The sequence below is a fragment of the Ricinus communis genome, chromosome 8 (assembly GCF_019578655.1).
Source record: "Ricinus communis isolate WT05 ecotype wild-type chromosome 8, ASM1957865v1, whole genome shotgun sequence".
In the NCBI taxonomy this organism is placed as follows: Eukaryota; Viridiplantae; Streptophyta; class Magnoliopsida; order Malpighiales; family Euphorbiaceae; genus Ricinus; species Ricinus communis.
In genome coordinates, this window is record NC_063263.1 from 9,182,973 (window position 1) to 9,205,145 (window position 22,173).

General features: G+C 31.9%; 2 protein-coding genes across 5 annotated transcripts; both read left to right on the forward strand.

The window, feature by feature from the left end:
• Nucleotides 1-887: 887 nt before the first annotated feature.
• Nucleotides 888-8,657, forward strand: LOC8274497 (interleukin-1 receptor-associated kinase 1). Of its 2 annotated transcripts, XM_015717358.2 has the most exons (15): nt 888-1,039; nt 1,141-1,740; nt 1,933-2,019; nt 2,352-2,422; nt 2,655-2,737; nt 3,247-3,385; nt 4,981-5,142; nt 5,262-5,334; nt 5,575-5,979; nt 6,102-6,188; nt 6,320-6,390; nt 7,599-7,675; nt 7,824-7,956; nt 8,136-8,282; nt 8,391-8,657. In XM_015717358.2, exons 1-15 carry the CDS (start codon nt 1,012-1,014, stop codon nt 8,436-8,438), a joined length of 2,211 nt encoding a protein of 736 aa, XP_015572844.1. In that variant the 5' UTR covers nt 888-1,011; the 3' UTR covers nt 8,439-8,657. The 2 variants fall into 2 exon arrangements, with proteins under 2 accessions (XP_015572844.1, XP_048233941.1); XM_048377984.1 differs by lacking the exon at nt 888-1,039 and having other exon boundaries at nt 1,090-1,740.
• A 3,848-nt stretch (nt 8,658-12,505) lies between these two features.
• On the forward strand, nt 12,506-21,251 carry LOC8274498 (proline-rich receptor-like protein kinase PERK1). Of its 3 annotated transcripts, XM_002516000.4 has the most exons (15): nt 12,587-13,244; nt 13,342-13,959; nt 14,164-14,247; nt 14,461-14,531; nt 14,763-14,845; nt 15,261-15,396; nt 16,528-16,689; nt 16,778-16,850; nt 17,346-17,750; nt 17,865-17,951; nt 18,060-18,130; nt 19,957-20,033; nt 20,198-20,351; nt 20,533-20,679; nt 20,815-21,251. In XM_002516000.4, exons 1-15 carry the CDS (start codon nt 13,184-13,186, stop codon nt 21,022-21,024), a joined length of 2,439 nt encoding a protein of 812 aa, XP_002516046.2. In that variant the 5' UTR covers nt 12,587-13,183; the 3' UTR covers nt 21,025-21,251. The 3 variants fall into 3 exon arrangements, with proteins under 3 accessions (XP_048234161.1, XP_048234160.1, XP_002516046.2); XM_048378204.1 differs by lacking the exon at nt 20,815-21,251 and having other exon boundaries at nt 12,506-13,244; nt 20,442-20,556; XM_048378203.1 differs by lacking the exons at nt 19,957-20,033; nt 20,198-20,351 and having other exon boundaries at nt 12,563-13,244.
• The last annotated feature ends 922 nt before the right edge of the window (nt 21,252-22,173 follow it).

Sequence of the window (22,173 nt, forward strand, 5' to 3'; positions counted from 1 at the left end):
ATTATTATTAATTATTACTAAAAACGAGAGGATACTACTAGAAATGGTTATCTGAGGGAGAGTCTAGAGAAACCAGCCACCTGGCAGCTGCCCTAATTCCTATTTTCCTGAATAAAACAAAAATCAACTCTAGAGCAAAGCCCAAGTCTCTCGCCCTTGGTTGATCAGTAATATCATTGGATAAATTAGGAAATCACATGGTTGCACTAATCATTTTCCATCACGCAGATTGGTACATTCACCCATCATATATTTATTAAACGGGATTTTATGAATTAATCGGAATATCCCAGCTATTGAATCAGAATATGTGATTGCCAAATGGGTCTCCACGTGCATGGCAAGACATTCCAAAATCTACAAACCCCCAATAATTAAAAAGAGAAAGAAACCCATAAATGAGTTCCCCCTTATCATTCCTAAAGACAACTCTTTAATTTTTGTTCTTCTAATTAGCATTATATTCTGCTTGTATCCACAAAATGATTTCTTAATTCAATGAACAAGCCATCCTGAATCATGTGCCATTTCTTTATATTTGTTTTATTTCTACAAGGAACAGGTTTGATATATGGGAAACCTAATAAAGGAACAGTGAATCGGTTGATGAGAATGTGCTGTGAACGAAAGTTACCCTTCTGCCCCTTTTCATTCATCTCTCTCTCTCTCTCTCTCTCTGATACATGGGAAACTAGTGCAATGTCGTTTCCTTTATTAATTGTGTCGTTCTGGTAGTTGAAGTAGTTAGTATAGCTGCATTGTGGGAGACACGTGTAAGAAATCCGTTATTCTCTTTATTTCCGTGTAATTCTGTTAGCAATCATTAGCTGTCATAGGGAATTGAGCCTGCAACAGTTAACTGCAGGTCCTCCACCCATGCATCAGGTGTGATGATTATTAGTAAACTGATTCCCTTCTCTCCCCAGATTCTTTTCTTCTTCAATTCTTCAGGTACCACTCTCTCTCTCTCTCTGAAGTGAGCAAGTAAAGGAAGAACTGTAAAATCTTGCGATGGGGTCGTGCCTTTCCACGGGAAGCTGTATGCCTTGCGCGGTTTCTTTTTAAGTTATATTAAGAGTTCTTTATACTATTTCTCACAGTTTGTTCTCATGTTTATTTTCTTGACCTACATTCTCTCAGCTGACAAGTCTAATTTTACAACACCGCCGCTCGTTACTCCACTACAGCTCAGAGAAAGTTCAGATTTGATTGATATTCAAGCTGCTCGCCGATCTTGTGAGTATGTCGACAGTTCGGAATCAGCATCGGAGCTTCCCGATCTCAGAATTGAACAATCTTCACCTGATAGCCTTGAGTTTCTGGAGCCTACAAATATTGAGCCTACTCCTACTGAAGACACTGCAGTTGATAGCGTTGAGGAGCTTCCGACTTCTGAGCGTTCTCCAATCATAGAGAAATGCCAGTATCGGCCGAGGATCTTTACATACGATGAAATGGGAATAGCAACAGGTTATTTCTCACATGTTCACCTCCTTGGGGAGGGTGGTTTTGCTCATGTCTATAAGGGAGTCCTTCGAAATACTGGAGAAGTTGTTGCTATTAAGAAATTCAAATATAGGGATGGACAGAGGGAAGATGAATTTGAGAAAGAAATTAAGGCTATTAGCAGTGTGCGTCATCGAAATCTCGTCAAGCTTATTGGCTACTGCATTAACGGACCAGATAGATTGCTAGTTTTAGAGTTTGTTCCCAACAATTCCTTGAAAACTCATTTACATGGTTAATCTTTCTTCTCCTTCTTCTTCTTCTCTTTCTCTTTTCCTTTTTCTTTTTTCTCTCTAGTCCTTTTGATGTACAAGTACAGCATAATTCCTTTTGTAATTTGAACTGATAACACATATTTATGATTATCCAGGCCACTATAATTTGATATAATGATCTTACTAAACGATAAATGGTACTAATTTGCAGGAAAGAAAACACCAACTTTGGAGTGGCCAAAACGAATAAATATTGCCATAGGCTCTGCGAAGGGGTTGGAATATCTACACGAAGACTGTGAGTAACTTAATGTTACTTTCTTCTTATTATTATATTTTATATATTTTGATATATAGTTAGGTGAGTCTTACACTTATTTATTTTCTAAATTTGTACAATTCTCTGGATGATTTCATGAGTGCTTTCATGGATGCTACGCACCACAAAAGAGTTATTAGGGGGTTAATTATACTTTAATTTAATTCATTTTTTTGTGTTAACCTAAGTAAATAAATATTCACCTACAATCTTTGCCTTTAGCTCTTTTCTAATTTAAAACATATTTTCATGTTAGATTTACATGGTCTCTGACTTGCACTCTCTTAATTTTCTGACATGTGTATCTTCAGGTAATCCTAAGATCATACACCGGGACATTAAAGCAGATAACATTCTTCTTGATGCTGACTTTAAACCAAAGGTATATATATAGGACAGTTTTATGAAGAGCTAAGGGTGTGGTTATTTTTTTTTTTTTTGCATTTATGTATAATTTTTATCCGTCAAACATATATATTCTTTTATTTAATTTAAAGTTCATATTATCTTAATTGGAAAATAAGACTGATATATATCTAGGTCATGTTTCCTTGTCCTTTTAAATTGCATTATATGAATAAATCTACTGATCAATTTAGACCATGTTTGTTCAGGTTGCAGATTTTGGTCTTGTCAAGTTCTTTCCCGAAAGTGTTAGTGTTACTCACATCTCCAGTCTGTGTAGGGGAACTCATGGGTATGGTACATCTTTTTTTTTTTTTTTTTTTTAATACATTACATGAATGACTCAGTTGTTTTATGGTGAATTAATGAGATAAGAATATAAACGTTCACTATATTTTACTTTTAATTTTATTTTTTGATTATAAAATTTTAATTTATTTTACTTTAATTATTTAGTTTTATTAGTTACATTACTAATAAAGAATTGACATGTCGCATTTATTTCTCTTAATTATTTCTTTTATTAGCTATTTTTGTCATGTGTCAATCTTTTATTTGTGACATGACTAAATAGAAATATAATTAAATTAAATGAATGAAATAAAATAAATTAAAATTTATAATCAAAATAAAATAAAATATAAATTTTAGTGATTATTTATATCATTATTTCAAATAAAAATATAAAAATTCAGGAAGAGGAACAAAGAAAAAAAGAAGAGGTCAGGTTTATTTTTTAAAGACGTGAAGAATTTATTATTAACTAAGTTATTGTTTCATTCACTATATTTTAAAATGCAGATATGCGGATCTTGAGCATTATCCTTCTCAGAAGGTTTCTGATAAATCGGATGTCTATTCCTTTGGAGTTGTCCTTCTAGAGCTGATAACTGGGAGACAACCAATTGAATTTAGGAGGAATGCACGTATAGTTGATTGGGTATGCATTACTTGTTCCCTGACTATAGTTTTATGATAATTTAAAGTGGTGAAGATTAATTAGTTCTACGTGAATTATACCGTTTATGCAGTGTTTGGTATGGTGATGTGTTATGTTATTTTCATACAATAAGTAATAGCTGCTAAGATTAAAAGCCAGACCATTTGTCTGGAATTGTATATTCAAGTGATCATTTTTTATTCTGCTTATTGTTATTTTGTCTAATACATAGAAATCATATATATGAGTGCAATTTTTTTTCCTTCAGTTGCTAACATGTAGTCAATTCAGTATTAAAAGAATTAAATCCCATTGTCTAAGTTCTTGAATTTTTAAATTACATTTTCTTAAGGTCCTAATGTAAACTATAATATCCCATTGATCTAAAACTTTATATTTTTCATTATTTAACAATGAAAACATACACTGATCCATGTTTAATAGAGTGTTATTTCTCTTCCTTTTCCCTTATCTTATTGATGAATACTCTAATCTTTTAGTTTTTGTATTTGCTATAATTTTTTATGATATGAGCAGACTCTTATTTATAAACTAATGGTGGTTTTCCATCAAAGCACCAATGGTTACAACCCTTCATGTCATAACATTTACCAACAGTCATAACTATTCAATTCACAACTTTTCATTAACCAATAGAATTTAATTACTAATATCTTATTATAATTATATGAGTCATTAATTTCTTACACCTAAACTTTATTTATATCATATTAGCCCCTTTGTATTAATATTTTTTTTGCAAACAGTAAGGATTTGTTGATGAATTAGAAATTTAACTAATGCCATTAAAAGAAAAGAAAGCAAACCTATTTTCAGGACTTTGAATTTTTACAATTATTAAGCCCCTCTAGTCTTATTTACATAAACAATATTGACTAATTTCATTGGACTTAATAGAATTAAAATATACGCACTGCAAGATAATGTGTTAATATAGACAATTACACTGATTGGAAAATAGAAAAAAAATAGTATATTATGGAAAAATGGACAATTACACTGTTATGTTGAATACGTTATCTTTTAATTAAATTAATTAAAAAATAAGCTTCTCTTTCCTAATTAGCACAATTTTATACTAACATGCTTTTTTATGGCACATTCATTTCATTTTATATATTAGGGTAATGAGATTACTATTTGCGTAAATAAATAAATAAAACAAGAGATGTAATGTAACATAAAGTGCCGGAGCTTAATAATATGCAGAGTGAAAGTTCTACCTTTCTCTTTTTCTTTAGTGGCATTCTTACTTTATAGAAACAAGTCCTTAATGTGTATAGAACCAAGAGGTTAATGCAACAAGGTTAAAAGCTCAATATATTTATTCGCTGAAAATAAAAGTTTTATTTCCATTAAGATGATAATAAGTAATTCGTAGGCATAAAATTTTATTATTATTTCTAGACTAATCTAATATTTTAATATACTAAATAATTTAGACTAATTGAATTAATTAATTGAGTAAAATTAAATATATTTTTGACAAATTAAACATTTGATTTATTATCTAATATCATATTTAATTAATTTACTTTAATGGTCATTCAAAGCTTTGAACTTTGATGATTCAGGCTAGGCTTCTGATTAGCCATGCTTTGAGATCTGGTGATTATTTGTCTCTTCTTGATCCAAAACTGAAAGGGAACTGCGATAAAAATGAAGTGGAGCGAATGATTCATTGCGCTGTTGCTTGTGTATATAAACCCTCAGAGAGACGGCCAAAAATGAAACAGGTAATATATAATATATGTGTGTGTATTTGAGTATTCAGAAACACATCAAATAATGCAATCGTCAAAGAACACAGTTTTGCTTTTATGTTACTAACCTTTCTAATACTAACGCAATGTAGATAGTTCAAGCTCTTGAAGGGAATATGCCTTTGAAGGATATATGGGATGTGAATGACATTGCTTTCTTGCGCGGTATACTTTCTTTAGTTTGCTAAACATTGAAAATTTTATGAAATTCATATATATATATTTATCTATATACCAAACTAATAAATTATTAAACATATTTATTAGTTATAAATAACCGAGTATATTCAATTATATAATATTAAATACTAAAATACTCATATATATTTATGTGTTAGTCTACTATTAGTTACAATATATACATAGGGGATAAATATTTATACATTCTCTGTCTTTTCCATCCAGATTTCCCATGTCAAAATTCACTGCTCCAGCAAAGGTTGTTGGAGCTGCCTATCACTATAATTGAGGACAGTGATTACGAAACGCTTCAAGATTATCAGCCAAAGGGATTTACTTTTCAAGAACTAGAAGTGGCATCTGATGGTTTCTCCAATGCCAACCTACTTAAGGAGGGTGATTTTTTCCAAGTCTATGAGGGAGTCCTTCCAAGTGGTGAAAGGGTGGCAATTAAAAATCTAAAATTTTGTACTGAACTGCAAGAAGATGAATTTGAGAAGGAGATTAAGGCCATTAACAGCGTGCGCCACAAAAATCTTGTTAAGCTGGTTGGATATTGCATTGATGGAGACAAGAGGTTGCTTATTTTTGAATTTGTTCCGAACAAAACCTTGAAATCTCAGTTACATGGCGAGCCCACCTAAACTCATTCTTTTTTTTTTTTTCGAGTTCTGAGCTTAATTATATAAATATCATGTTCCAGAACTTATCTAAGCAATTAATATTAATATCTGGTGTGAAACACACAACAGGGGATGGTATATCACCTTTGGACTGGACAACCAGAATGAAAATCGCCAGAGGCTCTGCAAGAGGTTTGAAATATTTGCATGAAGACTGTAAGTACTCCCAGCTTCATGCCTTTAGCACTTGGCCATTATACACATTAGTTATGTTTACAGGTATTAGGTTCCCATTGCGATTCTGGCATAGTTATATATGTAAGTATGTATGTATGTATTATTTTCAGGTAATCCGAGGATCATACACCGACATATTGATGCGAATCACATTCTTCTTGATGATAATTGTGAACCAAAGGTAACCTTAGTCCTGTAATTTTTCAAAACTCCATAATTATCCCAGAACAAAACTTCTGTAAAGCCAAGCTTCCACTCCCCATCACTTCTCCCCCGAAGTGGGCTGCTGAACTCAGTTTTCTTGAAGTTCTTCAGATTTCCTGTTCTGAAAATCAATCCTCCACTCAAGTTCATCCACCATTTCCAATGCAAATCATTGTTCTATAACATGTCTATCAGTACATGCACATTCTATGATATCTAGTGATCATCCAGAAGAAAATCTTACTCAGAATGAGGGTCAGACGAACCTGTACGGTTCCTCCAAAATAAGATTCCCGACACGGCAATTCTGTACTTTTCAGATTTCCAGCTTTGGAAACTAGTTTCTGACCGAATTTGAGCTCTTTTTTCTACTTCATGCCACTCGTCAAATCCGCCCATCTCTTGTACTGGTCCCATATCAATGACTTGCCCTTCTGCCATGTCATCGTGGTCGCACCCCTGCCGCATATCATCAGTCTAAATCCTCCTGTCTTAGTGCTTTTGGTGTATCAGTATGTTCTCTACTGCCAGTCATATCTTGCCTCGTGTCCGCCTCAGTTTGGTTGAATTAAACCTATTGACAAAGTTTTGATGACTGGTTCGACTACTTTGAAATCTAATTTTTCATATTGAGGATCGCTTCTGAAGGTTCAAACCTTTCGAATATATACTTGAAGTCGATTTCCACAAATTAAGCTTTGCTGAAATAGGAAAATCTTTAGTTTTTTTTTTTTGTCATCTGCCTGCTTGATGTCGGTTCAAACCTTCTGGTTTAGTTGGCAAGAGTTTGGTTGCTGTTTTGGTGGTGGTTTCTTTCTGGTCTTTGGAGGCTGCTCTTTGTAGTATTTGGTGTCCTGCGTTTTGCGGTGTCTTTGTATTTCTTTGGTTCTTCTGCTGTATGTTTGTAGTTTTTGGCTCTTGTTTTTCTGCTTTCAGTTTTCTTGTCTAGAAACTTGAGGCTGTTTTGTTTCTTTGTTCAGTTTTAGGGAGAGAACAAAAAAATAAAAATGATAATACTCTGTATTAAAAAGATTGCTTCGTACATGCACATTCAAGAGACACATAATTCTTTCTTTTCTAATCTCTTTCTCCTATTATTTCTACAACCTTGTTCTGTTTGTTTCGCATTTGATGTTGACCTTGTATAATGATATCAATTATTTACAAGGGAATCATTTTTTTCAGCTTGCAGATTTTGCAAATGCCAAGTTTTTCCCAGATTCTGTTACACATCTATTCACCGACGTTAGGGGAACTTCTGGGTGGGGAACTTTTAATATTTAGTTTCTTGGAATAGGAAATCAAATAAGTAATGCTGTGTCGTCTGCCTTGCATATACATTGAGAAAAAGAAAAGCAAAAAAGAATGTTTTCTTGATCTGTTTTTCTCATGCATGTCTTTCAACTGCAGTTATATAGCTCCTGAATATGCCGATACAAGGATGTTGACTGATAAGTCCGATGTCTATTCGTATGGTGTTTTGCTCCTGGAGTTGATTACTGGGAAACAACCTGATGATGATCATACTGACATAGTTGGCTGGGTACGTTTCTTGTTCTTCCGCAACTACAAATAATTTGAAAAGAGTTGATCTTGTATGTGTGCTTATTTACATCATTTTCCTTTCTAGATTGCTGAAAGCTGTTTGTTATTGTTTGCTTAATATAAAGCATGAATGTGAGGGGAAAAATAAGAGCATATACTTTCATCTAACATATACAGGTGGTGCCTCAGCTGGACGAAGGGAACTATGATTTTCTAGTTGACCCCAATTTGCAGGAATACGACCCCGAGCAAATGAGGCAACTGATTATTTGTGCTGCAGCCTGTGTACGTAAGGATCCAGACAGTCGGCCAAAAATGAGTCAGGTAATACACATCTCCAAGTTGACAAGTTGAATATATATATGTAGCATTATCTTAATTACAAAATCTTAAGAAGAACCATAATCATTCTTTCGTTTCGGTGCAAGACAGATAGTTAGGGTTCTAGAAGGAGCTACTCCTGTTGCGAATGACCTCTAGGACTGGAAGAACTGCAGGGCCATGGACATTGAAGCGCCTGAAATAATTTCTGCAGGATGCTCCGGCTCCATGCCTTTTTATTGTTTCTTGTTAATCTTTGCCTTTTATTGTTTCTTGTTAATCTTTAACCACGAAATATTGTTGGATGACTTTTGTTAGAAAGCAGGAAACACAATATAAGAAAAAATTCTTAAAGAGAGAAGAATTATCACAGATTTATATTTTTCGTTATCAAGTATGCAAGATACCGCTGTATCTCTTAATAGAGATGCATATGATTCTATACTTATAAACTTAATTATTTATTTATCATATTCATGATACTTAATACTCTAAATATATAATCATTCATATATTTAGACTTTTATAAATACTTTAAAACAATTATTGACTGTTAGTAAATATTTAATAATTTAAGTTTACTATTGTCTACACTCCTCTTTAAACTTAATTATTCTAAATATAATCATATTTGGTTGGTCCACATTCAAGATAAAAATGTTGAACTGCATGAACTCTTGAACTTGACTTCTATGTTTCTCCAGCTCCTTCCTTTCTATGCTTCAAATCATCTAATCCTTCAATAGTATCTCCAAGTTTTAATTTGAAAGCATTATAAGCTATTTTGATTATATTCAACTTAATATAAATATACTGTATTAACATTTTTATGTTATACAAATTCTTAAAATGGGTTATCATATTTAAAACTGTTTAACTTTCTATATTTTTCTTTGTAAATGATTTTTAGTCATATTTAATGCTTTTTCAACTTATTTTCAAGTTCAATTTTTGCCAAAAAGAAAAGTTAGTTGATAATCTTAGTTTCAAAATAAGGAGAATCAGATTCATTAATAGCATTAACTATAGTTTAAAAAGAAAGAAAAAGAAAATGTTAAATTTTATGGTTCTTGAAAGTGCATTGAAATGAAACCTTTAGGTCCATGAAGGTGAGCGGATAAAAGCCCTAGCCAGTGGAGGCTTGTGTAGCTTAATATATAGTAAAGCAAGCCAGGGCCGGCCTTCAAAAGGCCAGTATGGCCCTTGCTTTCTCAAGCTAATCTCATGTTTTTTTCAATATACTCACTTGATTGTTGCTATGCTGGTTTCTATTGTTTCAAGTTAGAGACACGGAGAGGCATCGCTCCTAATTTAGAATCTAACCAAAATAGGATAAAACATAGTGCATAACATGCTTATTAATTCATATAAACATTGAATATATTATACACAAGTAACTAAAAAATGAAGGTTCAGTAATTACATAAAACCATAATAGAATTCATCCATCTTCCCAAATTTGACAGAAAACTTAATCTGGGCTTATGCAACAGTAAAGTTATCAATTTTATATGACTTGGGCCAAGATACAGTGAGCTTCGTTAGGAATTCAGCATTGATGTAATTTAAACTAATGTAAATTAATCAAATCCATTTTTTTTTAAAACAGTAATATTACTTAATGATATAACAACATTATATGATTCAAATATGTCGTGAAGTTTAAAATTATGTTATTTCATGTTATTGCAATGTGGAATTATGGGTTAAACCTATACTGTAATAAGGTGAACCAACCAAAACATAAGAGATTCTTTGCTTTTCTTGTTTATGGATTATTGGTTTGTCTTAATTATATGAGACACATCATGCATACTTTCTCATTTTATTCTCATGCTAAATGGGTTTGTGCTAAATTTGACGGTTTATGACTTAATTTAATTAAGATTATAGTTTAACAGTATGGAAACATACAAGATATAGATCAATATAGTCAAGTTGTAGGTTTCTTAAACTCTTAGTCAATGCCTTTTGAGACGTCTTCAGGAGCATGGCCACTGCACCTCTACATACTACAATTGCTATTTTCACAAGCCCACAATTGGTTGAAACTCTTTCACAAGGTGGGTCTTTTATTTTATTTTAAGAAAAAGATGCAATCGGTTGAGAGGGAGAGCAGAGTTTTGGGTTTTTTCATATTGTCAAGGAGTTAAATAATAAAAATAAATAATGAGTCTAATTAAGTTAATTTTATAAATAGAATCAACCTGAGCCTGAAAAGAAAAATAAATAAATAAAAAGCAGTAAAATTTTAAATAGCATAACAATATTCACTATTAAGCCACAGTGTAAGAGAACAAATTTCTAGGATAATTATTTGTTTAAAAATAAATAGGATACAAGATTTTACAGTCAATGTCTCAATAATGATCCAACTCAACAGTACTTTAAGAGAATAAACTTGTATAAAAATAGGAATGAAATGTCAAAAAGAAGAGAAAAAGAAGAAGGGTTTTGGGTTTGACAAATCACAGAATGAAGAGATGAGATGATAGATAAATTATAGGAAAAGGACCCTGAAAGCAGCTTTCATGGCAACATCACCATAATCTTAGTTAATAAATATATGATAATGGTAGGCGGAGTCGCATTTTCCAATGATCAAACAAAATGGTAAGTTTGCATGTATCCATATTCAATTAAATGCAGAGATGGATTGAAAAAACAAAATGGTAAGTTTGCTTTTTTACAGGGAAACAGAAATTACAGACATTGTACTTAATTGAAACATATTCCCAAATTATTTTATTCCATAAAAAATTAATTGAGAGTTAGCTAATTTAATAGTTACTTGCAATGCCAATTATGGAGGAAAGATTAGCATCTCCATAGGGAGTTGTAACAATAATTCTATATATTAATTAACTAATAAAAGAGAAAAGCGAATTGAATTCAATGTATAATGCAAAAGATTATAATGTTAATAATAATAAGTAGGCGCTGAGTTAAGCTTTTGTTTTTTCCTTTTCTTCTTTAGGACAATACAAAATTATTATTTAGATTAAATAATTTATTATCTAACAGTTTTTAATAATTTATTTAGATTAAGAAATATCTAACAGTTTTTAATTATAAAAAAGATAAGTTAAATTAAGAAAAAGTACATATTATCATTTGATGGTATTTATAATGTTTTAGACTGTAAGGATTTCTGCTTTTACCAAGACAAGTATGTCTTTTCATAGATAGATTTGAAAAGAAAGGTGCCCATCCCATAATATTTATTAATCAGGACTTTATGAATTAATCAAATTCCAAATTATAATTACCGTGTCCTAATTAGTGGCATTTTGCTGTGCTAATTCTTTTTCTTTTATTTAATTCATCTGTCCATGTGCGCATGAAAACAAAAGCACAGTGCTCTCCTTTTAATGTGAGGATTAGTGTTTTATGATTAAGAATTCATTTCCATTAATGAAAGCTGTTTACAGAATCTTGATACATATACTTCCTTTGCTTTGTCATGGTAGAAGCTGCCAAGTATTTCATCCAAGCCTACTGCTACTTGCACAAAGTATATCCCTGCTATTGATTAGTGGCATTTTGTTCTGCTAATTTTCAACTCTTGAAATTCCCAAGCATCACCAACAAAGTTCCCATAATCTGTTCAAATAGAAAAAGAAAATGGTATATCCCTGCTATTGAATCATAATATATGATTGCCAAATGGGTCTCCACATCATCGCAAGACATTCCAAAAAATCTACAAACCCCAATTATTAAAGAAGTAGAAAAGGAGCTAAAGAAACTGATGAAGGATATCATAAATGAATCCCCCTTATCATTCCTAAAGACAACTTTTCACTCCTTGTTCTTCTAATTATTATATTTTGCTTGTATCCACGAAATGATTTCTTAAATCAATGAACAAGCCATTGTGAACAGCCCAAAGATTCTCTATTATCCTGGTGTTTATGTCTGGGAAGCTGCCTTATGATACTAGCTGGCATATTTTCTAAGCAAATATAGGAACAATTATAGAATCAACTCAACTACGGTTGTTTAGGCATGCAACCAGTGATGAACAATGCTAATTTCTATTTGAGCTACTTCCTGCCATTGCATTAAAAACGAAAAAAAAAAATATTTGTATGCATGTTAGATTGCCAATAGGTCAATATCTCAATTTCACAAAATCTGAATTTAAGTCATTATTTTCTTAAACAAATTTTAATTTCATGTGCTACTGATGCTGTACGACTTGTTACCAATTGTGGGTGAACCATAAATAAATGAATTTAACTATTAGTATCAAGTTAATAAATTTACCATTTCATTATAAACCCTTTATAAAACAAAAAGTTTTAAAATGAAATTAATCAAAACATATTATATAAAAATGTCATGTGTTCCTACTTTTAATTTTTGATATGGCACTAGAGAAAAGCTAATTAATTGGAAGGAAAATGATAACTTTAACATTTGTACATAAAATAAACAAATAATTTAGTACATACTTATTTTTAAGCAAGCCGTATTATTTTCCTTTAAAGGTGATATACAATTAAGAAAATCGAAAATAAAACATTCATTTACCTGACAAATCAATACGTTTTGAGTTGATTTACAACAGAAATGAAAAAAAAAAAAAAAGGGAAAAGCAAAAAAGAGAAGAGCTTTTGCCGCAAGTAAACTAAACCAATTATTTGTTATCAGAATGCACTTGAAAAATTTTGTAAAAAGTTTGACCAAAAGAAAAATGTAAGATCCCTTTGGAACACATTACCCAAGAAACCTAACAATAAGAGCTGTTAATCTGTTGATGAGAATGTTCCATGAATGAAAGAAACCCTTCTGCTCCCTTCTCATTCTCATCTCCTCTCTCTCTCTCTCTCTCTCTCTCTCTCTCTCTCTCTCTCTCTGTGGAAAGTGAGCAAGTAAAGGAAAAACTGTAAAATCTTTCGATGGGCTCGTGCTTTTCCACGGGAAAAGAGCCAAAACGCTACAGCACAAGTTTTACTAAAGGTATGCCTCAGCTTCTTGTTAAATTTTATATTAAGAGTTTTTTATACTATTTCTTACACTTCCTCTCATCTCCATTTTCCTCACCCTATTCTCTCAGCTGATGACTCTAACTTTATACCACCGCCGCTCGTGCCTCCACCAAACCGCACAGAAAGTTCAGATCTGGATGATATTCAAGCTGCTGGCCAGTCTTGTGAGCATGTCGACAGCAACCAGAAGATTGTTTATTCAGAATCAGCATCGGAGCTTCCCAGTCCCAGCATTGAAGAACCTCCACCTGATAGCTTTCAGTTTCAGGAGCCTGCAAATATTGAGCCTACTCTTACAGAAGACACTGCAGTTGATAGCGTTGAGGAGCTTCCGATTTCTGAACGTTCTCCAATCATAGGGAAATGCCAGTATCGGCCGAGGATCTTTACATACGATGAAATGGGAGTAGCAACAGGTTATTTCTCACATGTTCACCTCCTTGGGGAGGGTGGTTTTGGCCATGTCTATAGGGGAAACCTTCGAAATACTGGAGAAGTTGTTGCTATTAAGAAACTCAAATATAGGGATGGACAGAGGGAAGATGAATTTGAGAAAGAGATTAAGGCTATTAGCAGTGTGCGTCATAGAAACCTCGTTAAGCTTATCGGCTACTGCATTAACGGACCAGATAGGTTGCTAGTTTTGGAGTTTGTTCCAAACAATTCCTTGAAAACTCATTTACATGGTTAGTCCTTCTTCTTCTTTTTCTTTTTTTTCTTTATCTCCAGTCCTTTGGATGTGCACATACAGAATAATATGTTTGGTAATTTGAGCTGATAACGTATATTTATGATTATCCAGGCCCCTGTAAATAAATTGATATAATGATCTTTTTGGAGAAGAATTGATACAGTGATCTCACTAAATGATAAATGGTATCAACTTGTAGGAAAGAAACCACTTTTGGACTGGCCCAAACGAATAAATATTGCTATAGGATCTGCGAAGGGGTTGGAATATCTACACGAAGACTGTAAGTAATTTAAATCCTACTTTCCTCATTAACTTTTTTATATATTTTTGAATAATGTTCCCACAAGAGAGTAATTAGGGATTAATTTATACTTTAATTTAATTCAGTTTCTGGGTTAACTAAGTAAATAATATTCCCCATTTCAATTTTTGCCTTCTTTTCAAATTTAAGACATATCTGGGTGTCCTAATTTTTTGACATGTGTATGTCCAGGTAACCCTAAGATCGTACACCGAGATGTTAAAGCAGATAACATTCTTCTTGATGCTGATTTTAAACCAAAGGTATATAGAATAGTTTTATGAAGAGCTAATGTATGGTTAATTAAGCTTGTTATATCTTCTTAGCATTTATATATAATTTTTATCCATTAAACATTTCTTTTGTTTAATTTAAAGTTCATAATATCTTAATTGGAAGATAAGACTAATATATATCTAGGTCATGTTCCCTTGTCCTTTTAAATTGCATTATATGAATAAATCTACTGATCAATTTAGACCATGTTTGTTCAGGTTGCAGATTTTGGTCTTGTCAAGTTCTTTCCAGAAAGTGCTAGTGTTACTCACATCTCCAGTCTCTGCAGGGGAACTGATGGGTATGGTACATTTTTCTTTTAAATACATTACATGAATGACTGAGTTATTTTGTATTCAGTTAATAGGATAATAATATAAGTGATCATAAATTTTATATTGAATTTTATTTGGATTATGAAATTCTAATTTATTTTATTTTTATTATTCAATTTTAATTTTAATTACAATTCAATACTATAAGGGTTTAATTAAATCTTATCACGTGTCAATTTTTCATTTGTTAAATCCTAATGAAAATACAATTAAAAACCAAAATAATATTAAATATAAAATTCAATAGATATATATATATATGATTATTTCAAATAAAAAATAAAGAAATAAATCAAAGAGTGGTCAGATTTGTTTTATAAAGACATGAAGGATTTATTATTAACTTAATTATAATATATTCAATATTCTTTCCAAGTGCAGATATGCAGACCTTGAGTATTATCCTTCACAGAAAGTTTCTGATAAGTCAGATGTCTACTCCTTTGGGATTGTTCTTCTAGAGCTGATAACTGGAAAACGACCTATTGAATTAATGAATGTTCGTATAGTTGAATGGGTATGCATTACTTGCCCTAACTCTAGTTTATGATAATTTAAAGTGGTGAAATTTAATTTAGTTATATGTGCATTATACCATTTATGCAATGTCTGGTATTACTGTGTTTTGTTATATACGTACAATAAATAATAGCTGCTAAGATTGAAAACAGACCATTTATCTTCTGTTGTATATTGTTGTAATTATACTGCACAGTTTTTAACCTAGATTTTGTGTTGCAGTCATTCTTGCATTATTATTGTCGTTTCATCAGCTCTGAAGTGAAAAATCACTTTTGGTGCTGATTATTGTTATTTTGTCTAGCAAAGTTCTTGTCTAATACATAGAAAATCATATATATGCATGCATGTTTTTTTCTTTTCAATTGCTAACATGTAGTTCAATTCAGTTTAATCCTTGAAATTTTTATATTTCGTTTTCTTTAAGGCCCTAAGCTTCAGTTATATATATATTCTATTAGCCCCTTGTGTTTTTATTATTGCAAAAACAGTAAGAATTTATTGATAGATCAGAAAAATTCAGTAATGCCATTAAAAGAAAAGAAAAGCAAACCTATTTCAGGACTGAATTTTGGATCAGTATCAGTACTGATGCCACTTTCAAGTTATACAATGCATATGAAAAGCCCTAATTCAGTTAATGATATTCATCTGCTTTAAGAAAGGAGTACTTGATACTACCATCATATTTGTTATGTTGAATATTTTATTTTACTTTTCAGGTAAACTATATGTAAAATATTTCTTAATCAGCTTATTTGTTTAGGCTAAACACTTGTTCTTATTATGGTGTATGTATTTCATTTATGTTTTTTTATAAAAAATAAGTCTTTACTATTTGCGTAAATAAAAAAATAAAAGACTTAAATATAAGATAAAGTTTAGGAGCTTAATAAAATATCGAATGAAAGTGTAATAGTCCAAAAACGAAAACTTCATTTCCTTTAAGTTAATAATAAATATTTGTAGACATAAAAGACTGATTGAATTATAACTGCTAATCTAAAATCTTACTAAATAATTTAGACTGATTGAATTATTTAGTTAGGTAAATGAAATAAATTTTTGACCCATCAAATATTTGATTTATATGTTAATTTAATCAAAGCTTTGAACTTTGGTGATTCAGGCTAGGACTCTGATTGATCATGCTTTGAACTCTGGTGATTATACGTCTCTTCTTGATCCAAAACTGGAAGGAAACTACGACAGGAGTGAAATGGAGCGAATGATCTATTGTGCTGCAGCTTGTGTATATAAACCCTCAGAGAGACGGCCAAAAATGAAACAGGTGATGTAATATTTGAGTATTCAGAGACACACGTTGAACATTGTTTTGCTTATAAGTTGCTAACCTTTCTACCACTAACACAATGCAGATAGTTCAAGTTCTTGAAGGAAATATGCCTTTATTGGATATATGGGATGTGAATGACAATGCTTTGTTACGCGGTATGTAGACTTTCTTTAGTTTTCTAAGCATATATTTGTTAAGTGTGAAATGAGAACATTTACTTTTGTTGTCTTCTGTACATTGTCTCATATTTTGCATGTAATATTTACTTTTGTTGTCTTCTTTGCATTGTCTCATATTTTGCATGAAAAATTACTTGTTCTAGTAAAATTAACCTAATTTTGGTTAAGAGCTTGACTAGGATAAAACATGCATTGTTCAAGTTAAACCAATGCATATATGTTACTCTATCTTGTTTAATGTGCTAGATTGCTTTGTTCAGTAGGCTTCTTGTGTTAGTTGCTTTAGTTCAATCGTTGTAAAAAGCACTATATATTTGCTTATCTTGTAATGGAAATATGTAGCAATATGAAGCTAGTGTTCTATAACCATTTTACTTTTACATTTGCTAGTTCTCCTGCTCTCGAAAAACTTAACAATATATCTAAATCTCATTAGTTTTATAGAATTATTGATACACCTTTTCCATCCAGATCGCCCATCTCAACATCTACGGTTCCAACAAAGGGTGTTCGAGCGTCCTATCACTATAGTTGAGGACACTGATTGCGAAAGGCTTCAAGTTTATCAGCCAAAGGGATTTAGTTTTCAAGAACTAGAAAAGGCATCTAATGGTTTCTCCAATGCCAACCTACTTAAGGAGGGTGATTTCTCCCAAGTCTACGAGGGAGTCCTTCAAAGTGGTGAAAGGGTGGCAATTAAAAATCTCAAGTTTTGTACTGAATTGCAAGAAGATGAATTTGGGAAGGAGATTAAGGCCATCAACAGCGTGCGCCACAAAAATCTTGTTAAGCTGGTTGGATATTGCATTGATGGAGACAAGAGGTTGCTTGTTTTTGAGTTTGTTCCGAACAACACCTTGAAATTTCATTTACATGGTAAGCCAACCTAAATTGATTTTTTTTTCTTCCAGTTCTGACCTAAATTATCATGTTTCAGAAAATTTATCTGAGCTATTAATATTGATAACTATGGTGTGAAACACACAACAGGAGATGGTAGATCACCTTTGAACTTGACAACCAGAATGAAAATTGCTAAAGGCTCTGCAAGAGGTTTGAAATATTTGCACGAAGACTGTAAGTACTCCCAGTTTCATGCCTTCAGCACTTGGCCATTATATACATTAGCTATGTTTCCAGGTTTTACCTTTCTGACATATTTATATACGCATTTATTGTTTTCAGGTAATCCGAGGATCATACACCGACATATTGATGCGAATCACATTCTTCTTGATGATAAATGTGAACCAAAAGTAAGATTGCTGCTACACATTTATTTGTGTTAGCATATTCTTCTTAATTTTAGTAATCCCTTGATTATAAGTGTTACTATTTTTAGTATGATTAGTTGGTTTACATACCATAATTAGAATAATTAATGGGAATAGAGTAGCTAGTGGTATTAGAATTAACTTAATTACAGATATTACTTTAGCTTGATTATGGGTTGTAATTGGGTATAATTTTTCTGTTTCCTTTGCTAATACATGATAAATAAATAATTGTCAAGTTCTCTGCCAAAAAATTACAATTAGAATAATATACAAAATCTTTTATCTGGGTTATTTATGTTCTTCTGACATGGTACTAGACCTTTATTTCTCTGTTTTAAGCACTTAAAACTCCTGAATGTTTTCAAACCATAGTCCTGTATTTTTTCAAAAACTTCATAATTGTCCCAGAACAAAACGTTTGTAAAACCAAGCTTCCACTCCACATCACTTCTTCCCCGAAGTGGGCTGCTGAACTCAGTTTTCTTGAAGCTCTTCAGATTTCCTCTTCTGACAATCAATCCTCCAGTCAAATGCATCCACCATTCCCAAATACAAATCATTGTCCTATGACATGTCTATCAGTACATGCAAATACTATGATATCTATTGATCATCCAGAAGAAAATCTTACTCAAGATGGGGGTCAGAGATACCTGTAGGGTTCCTCCAAAATAGGCTTCCCAACACGGCATTTCTAAACTTCTTAGATTTCCAGCTTTGGGAACTAGTTTCCGACCTAATTTGAGCTCATTTTCTACGTTGTACCCTCGTCTAAACTGCCCATCACTTGTACTGGTCCCATCAATGACTTGCCCTTCTGCCACGTCATCGTGGTCGCACCACTGCCACATTATCAATCCAAATCCTCCTATGTTTAGTGCTTCAGGTGTACAGTATGTTCTCTAATGCCAGTCATATCTTAGCACGTGTCCGCTTCAGTTTGGTTGAATTAAACCTATTAACAAAGTTTTGATCGACCGGTTCAACTACTTTTAGATTTAACTTTTCATATTCAGGACCGATTCTGAAGGTGTTTGAACCTTTTGAATATATATCTAAAGTCGATTTCCACAAATTAAGCTTTTCTGAGAAAAATCTTCTTTTTCTTTTATATATATATATATATATTATCTGCCTGCTTGATGTCGGTTTTCTGGTTGAGTATCAATCTCTCTCCAACAACTTTCCTCATCACCGAGTTTGTATTGAGACCTTGAGTTTGAGAGAAGGTGTTAGTATAATTGGATATAGCTGAGTTATAGATACTACGTTAGCAAGATTCGATAATACAAAACGTATCTGTGTGTTCCGGTAACAAAATATGTTCTGTCAATCTTGTTAAACCCCCTAATTAGCGTTACCTATCTTGATTTGTTTGGGTTTCTGTTTTGATGGTGATTTTCTTTTGAGTCTTTGGAGGCTGCTCTTTGTAGTATTCGATGTGCTGCTTGCGGTGTCTTTGTGTTTCCTTGGTTCTTCTGCTGTATGTTTGTAGTTTCTGGCTCTTATTTTTCTGCTTTCACTTTTCTTGTCTAGAAGCTCGAGTTCCTTCTGCTCAAGCTGTTGTCTTTTTGTTTCAATTTTATGGAGAGATTTTTTCATCAAGTTAATAAAAATAAAATATGAATGATAATACTCTTTACAGAAAAGATGCCGTGTACATGCTCACATTCAAGAGACATAATTCTTTCTTTGTTAATCTCTTTCTCCTATTATTTCTGCAACCTTATTCTGTTTTGTTTTTCATTTGATGTTGACCATGTATAATGATATCAATTATTTACAAGTGAGTCATTTCTTTTCAGCTTGGAGATTTTGCAAATGCCAAGTTTTTCCCAGATTCTGTTACACATATATTCACCGACGTTAAGGGAACTTCTGGGTAAAGAACTTTTAATATTTAGTTTCTTAGAATAAAAAAAAAATCAAATAAGTAATGCTGTGCCGTCTGCCTTGCATATACATTGAAAAAAGAAAAAAAGCAAACAAAAAATGAGAAGAATGTTTTCTTGATCTGTTTTTCTCATGCATGTCCTTCAACTGCAGTTATATAGCTCCTGAATATGCCCATACAAGAATGCTGACTGATAAGTCCGATGTCTATTCGTATGGTGTATTGCTTCTGGAGTTGATTACTGGGAAACAACCTGATTATGGTTTATGGTTTAGGGATTATGGTCATACTGACATAGTTGGCTGGGTACGTTTCTTGTTTTTCCAAAACTTCAAATAATTAGAGAAGAATTGATCTTGTATGTGTGCTTATTTACACATCAATTTTCCTTTCTAGATCCTTAAAGTTTCGCTGGAAGTTGTCTGCTTAAATTAAAGCATGAATGTGAGGGGAAAATAATATTAAATACTTCCTCGCACATATACAGGTGGTGCTTCAGCTGGACGAGGGGAACTATAATGCTCTAGTTGATCCGAATTTGCAGGGATACGACTCCGATCAAATGATGCGACTGATTATCTGTGCTGCAGCCTGCGTACGTGAGGATCCAGAAAGTCGGCCAAAAATGAGTCAGGTGATACACATCTCCAAGTTGACAAGTTGAATGCTCTCCTTCGTGTATATATATATATATATATATATTCATTAACTTAATTACAGGAATTCTTAATACAAACAATAATCATTCTACCGTTTCTGTGCAAAACAGATAGTTAGGGTTCTAGAAGGAACTACTCCTGTTGTGAATGACCTCTGGGACTGGAAGTACTGCAGGGCCGAGGACACTGAAGAGCCTGAAATAACTTCTGCAGGAAGCTCAGGCTCCATGCCTTCTCTTGTTCCTGACGAGGAGATTGAAGAACCTGACCTAACGTCTGCAGGAACCTCAGGCTCCTTACCTTCTCTTGTTTCGATTTAATCTTTATCCAGGAAGATTTAATTTTTCAACGGAACCAAAATTTGAATTGACTTTCCAGGAATTGCTTTTTTTTTTTGGGGGGGGGGAGAGGGGATTCTGAGAGTGGCAAATGTTTTATTTATAATAAGAGTTTTTTTTTTTCAACCACCTACTTATGCTAAGAGTTAAATACACAATTTATTTGTCGTATTTAGATAAAAGTAATTGAATAGTGATAATTTATTAAATGTTATATTTGTATTAGTTGATTTATTTATTATATTATTTATATATATTTAAAAATTGATAAATAAATAATATATATTATTATATAATTAATTTTGTTTATATATAATATAGTAACTGAGTTTATATGTATTCGTCATTTTTCATTATCCATCTGATTATGAATTGATCATCGGAATATAATGTCAAATATAATAATTTTTATTATATATATTTAAAATTAATTTAGAGTGTGAGACGTAGGACTCTTGTGGGTGATAAAACACTTCCTTAAAAAATTTAAAACAGTTGTATACTTAAGATCTAAACTGAAGACCTTGACTAAGCTAGAAAAAATCTCTTATTATTTATTTATATATTTTTGGGTGAATATAAAATATAATTGACTAATGTTTTATTTGTCCGTAGAGAATAATTTTTTCTTTGAAAAATATTTTCTCTGAATAATATTTTCTCTGAATAATATTTTTTAGAAAAATATAATATTTTCCAGTATTTGGTTGCAATATTAAGAACTATTTAAAAAATATTTTTAATATTTGATTGGAGTTTAGATTTATTTTTTTCTGAAATAATAATATATGTTATCGCACCTCATATCTATATTGAATTTGATTCGTTGAACCTATAAATGATATTAAAAAGAGAAGTAAGAAAGAAGATTGTATTTAAAAGAATTTGTAATGTTGATTTTTTATATGCCTTTAAATTTAATAACTATTGGAAATTTAGTAGACGTATTTTCGTTCTCTACATGGAAAGTTATTTTCTGTATTTTAAGATAATTTTCTTTTGACTAATAGATTATTTTTTTTAATTGACTAACTTATTTTTCTTTTAACTTATTTCCATATTTGGCCCTAAAATAAAATTTAGCCTCGTCCATTGCCTTTTACTAAAATCTAATAATATTCACAAATTCCA

Excerpts from the sequence above, each read along its gene's own strand:
- LOC8274497 (XM_048377984.1), top strand. The coding sequence starts at position 1,110 with ATGTTTATTTTCTTGACCTACATTCTCTCAGCTGACAAGTCTAATTTT. Across the intron at positions 3,386-4,980 it reads ATGCACGTATAGTTGATTGG|GCTAGGCTTCTGATTAGCCA; the intron begins GTATGCATTACT and ends TTGATGATTCAG. Across the intron at positions 7,676-7,823 it reads GACGTTAGGGGAACTTCTGG|TTATATAGCTCCTGAATATG; the intron begins GTGGGGAACTTT and ends TTTCAACTGCAG.
- LOC8274498 (XM_002516000.4), top strand. The coding sequence starts at position 13,184 with ATGGGCTCGTGCTTTTCCACGGGAAAAGAGCCAAAACGCTACAGCACA. Across the intron at positions 14,846-15,260 it reads CTCTGCAGGGGAACTGATGG|ATATGCAGACCTTGAGTATT; the intron begins GTATGGTACATT and ends TTCCAAGTGCAG. Across the intron at positions 20,352-20,532 it reads ATACTGACATAGTTGGCTGG|GTGGTGCTTCAGCTGGACGA; the intron begins GTACGTTTCTTG and ends GCACATATACAG.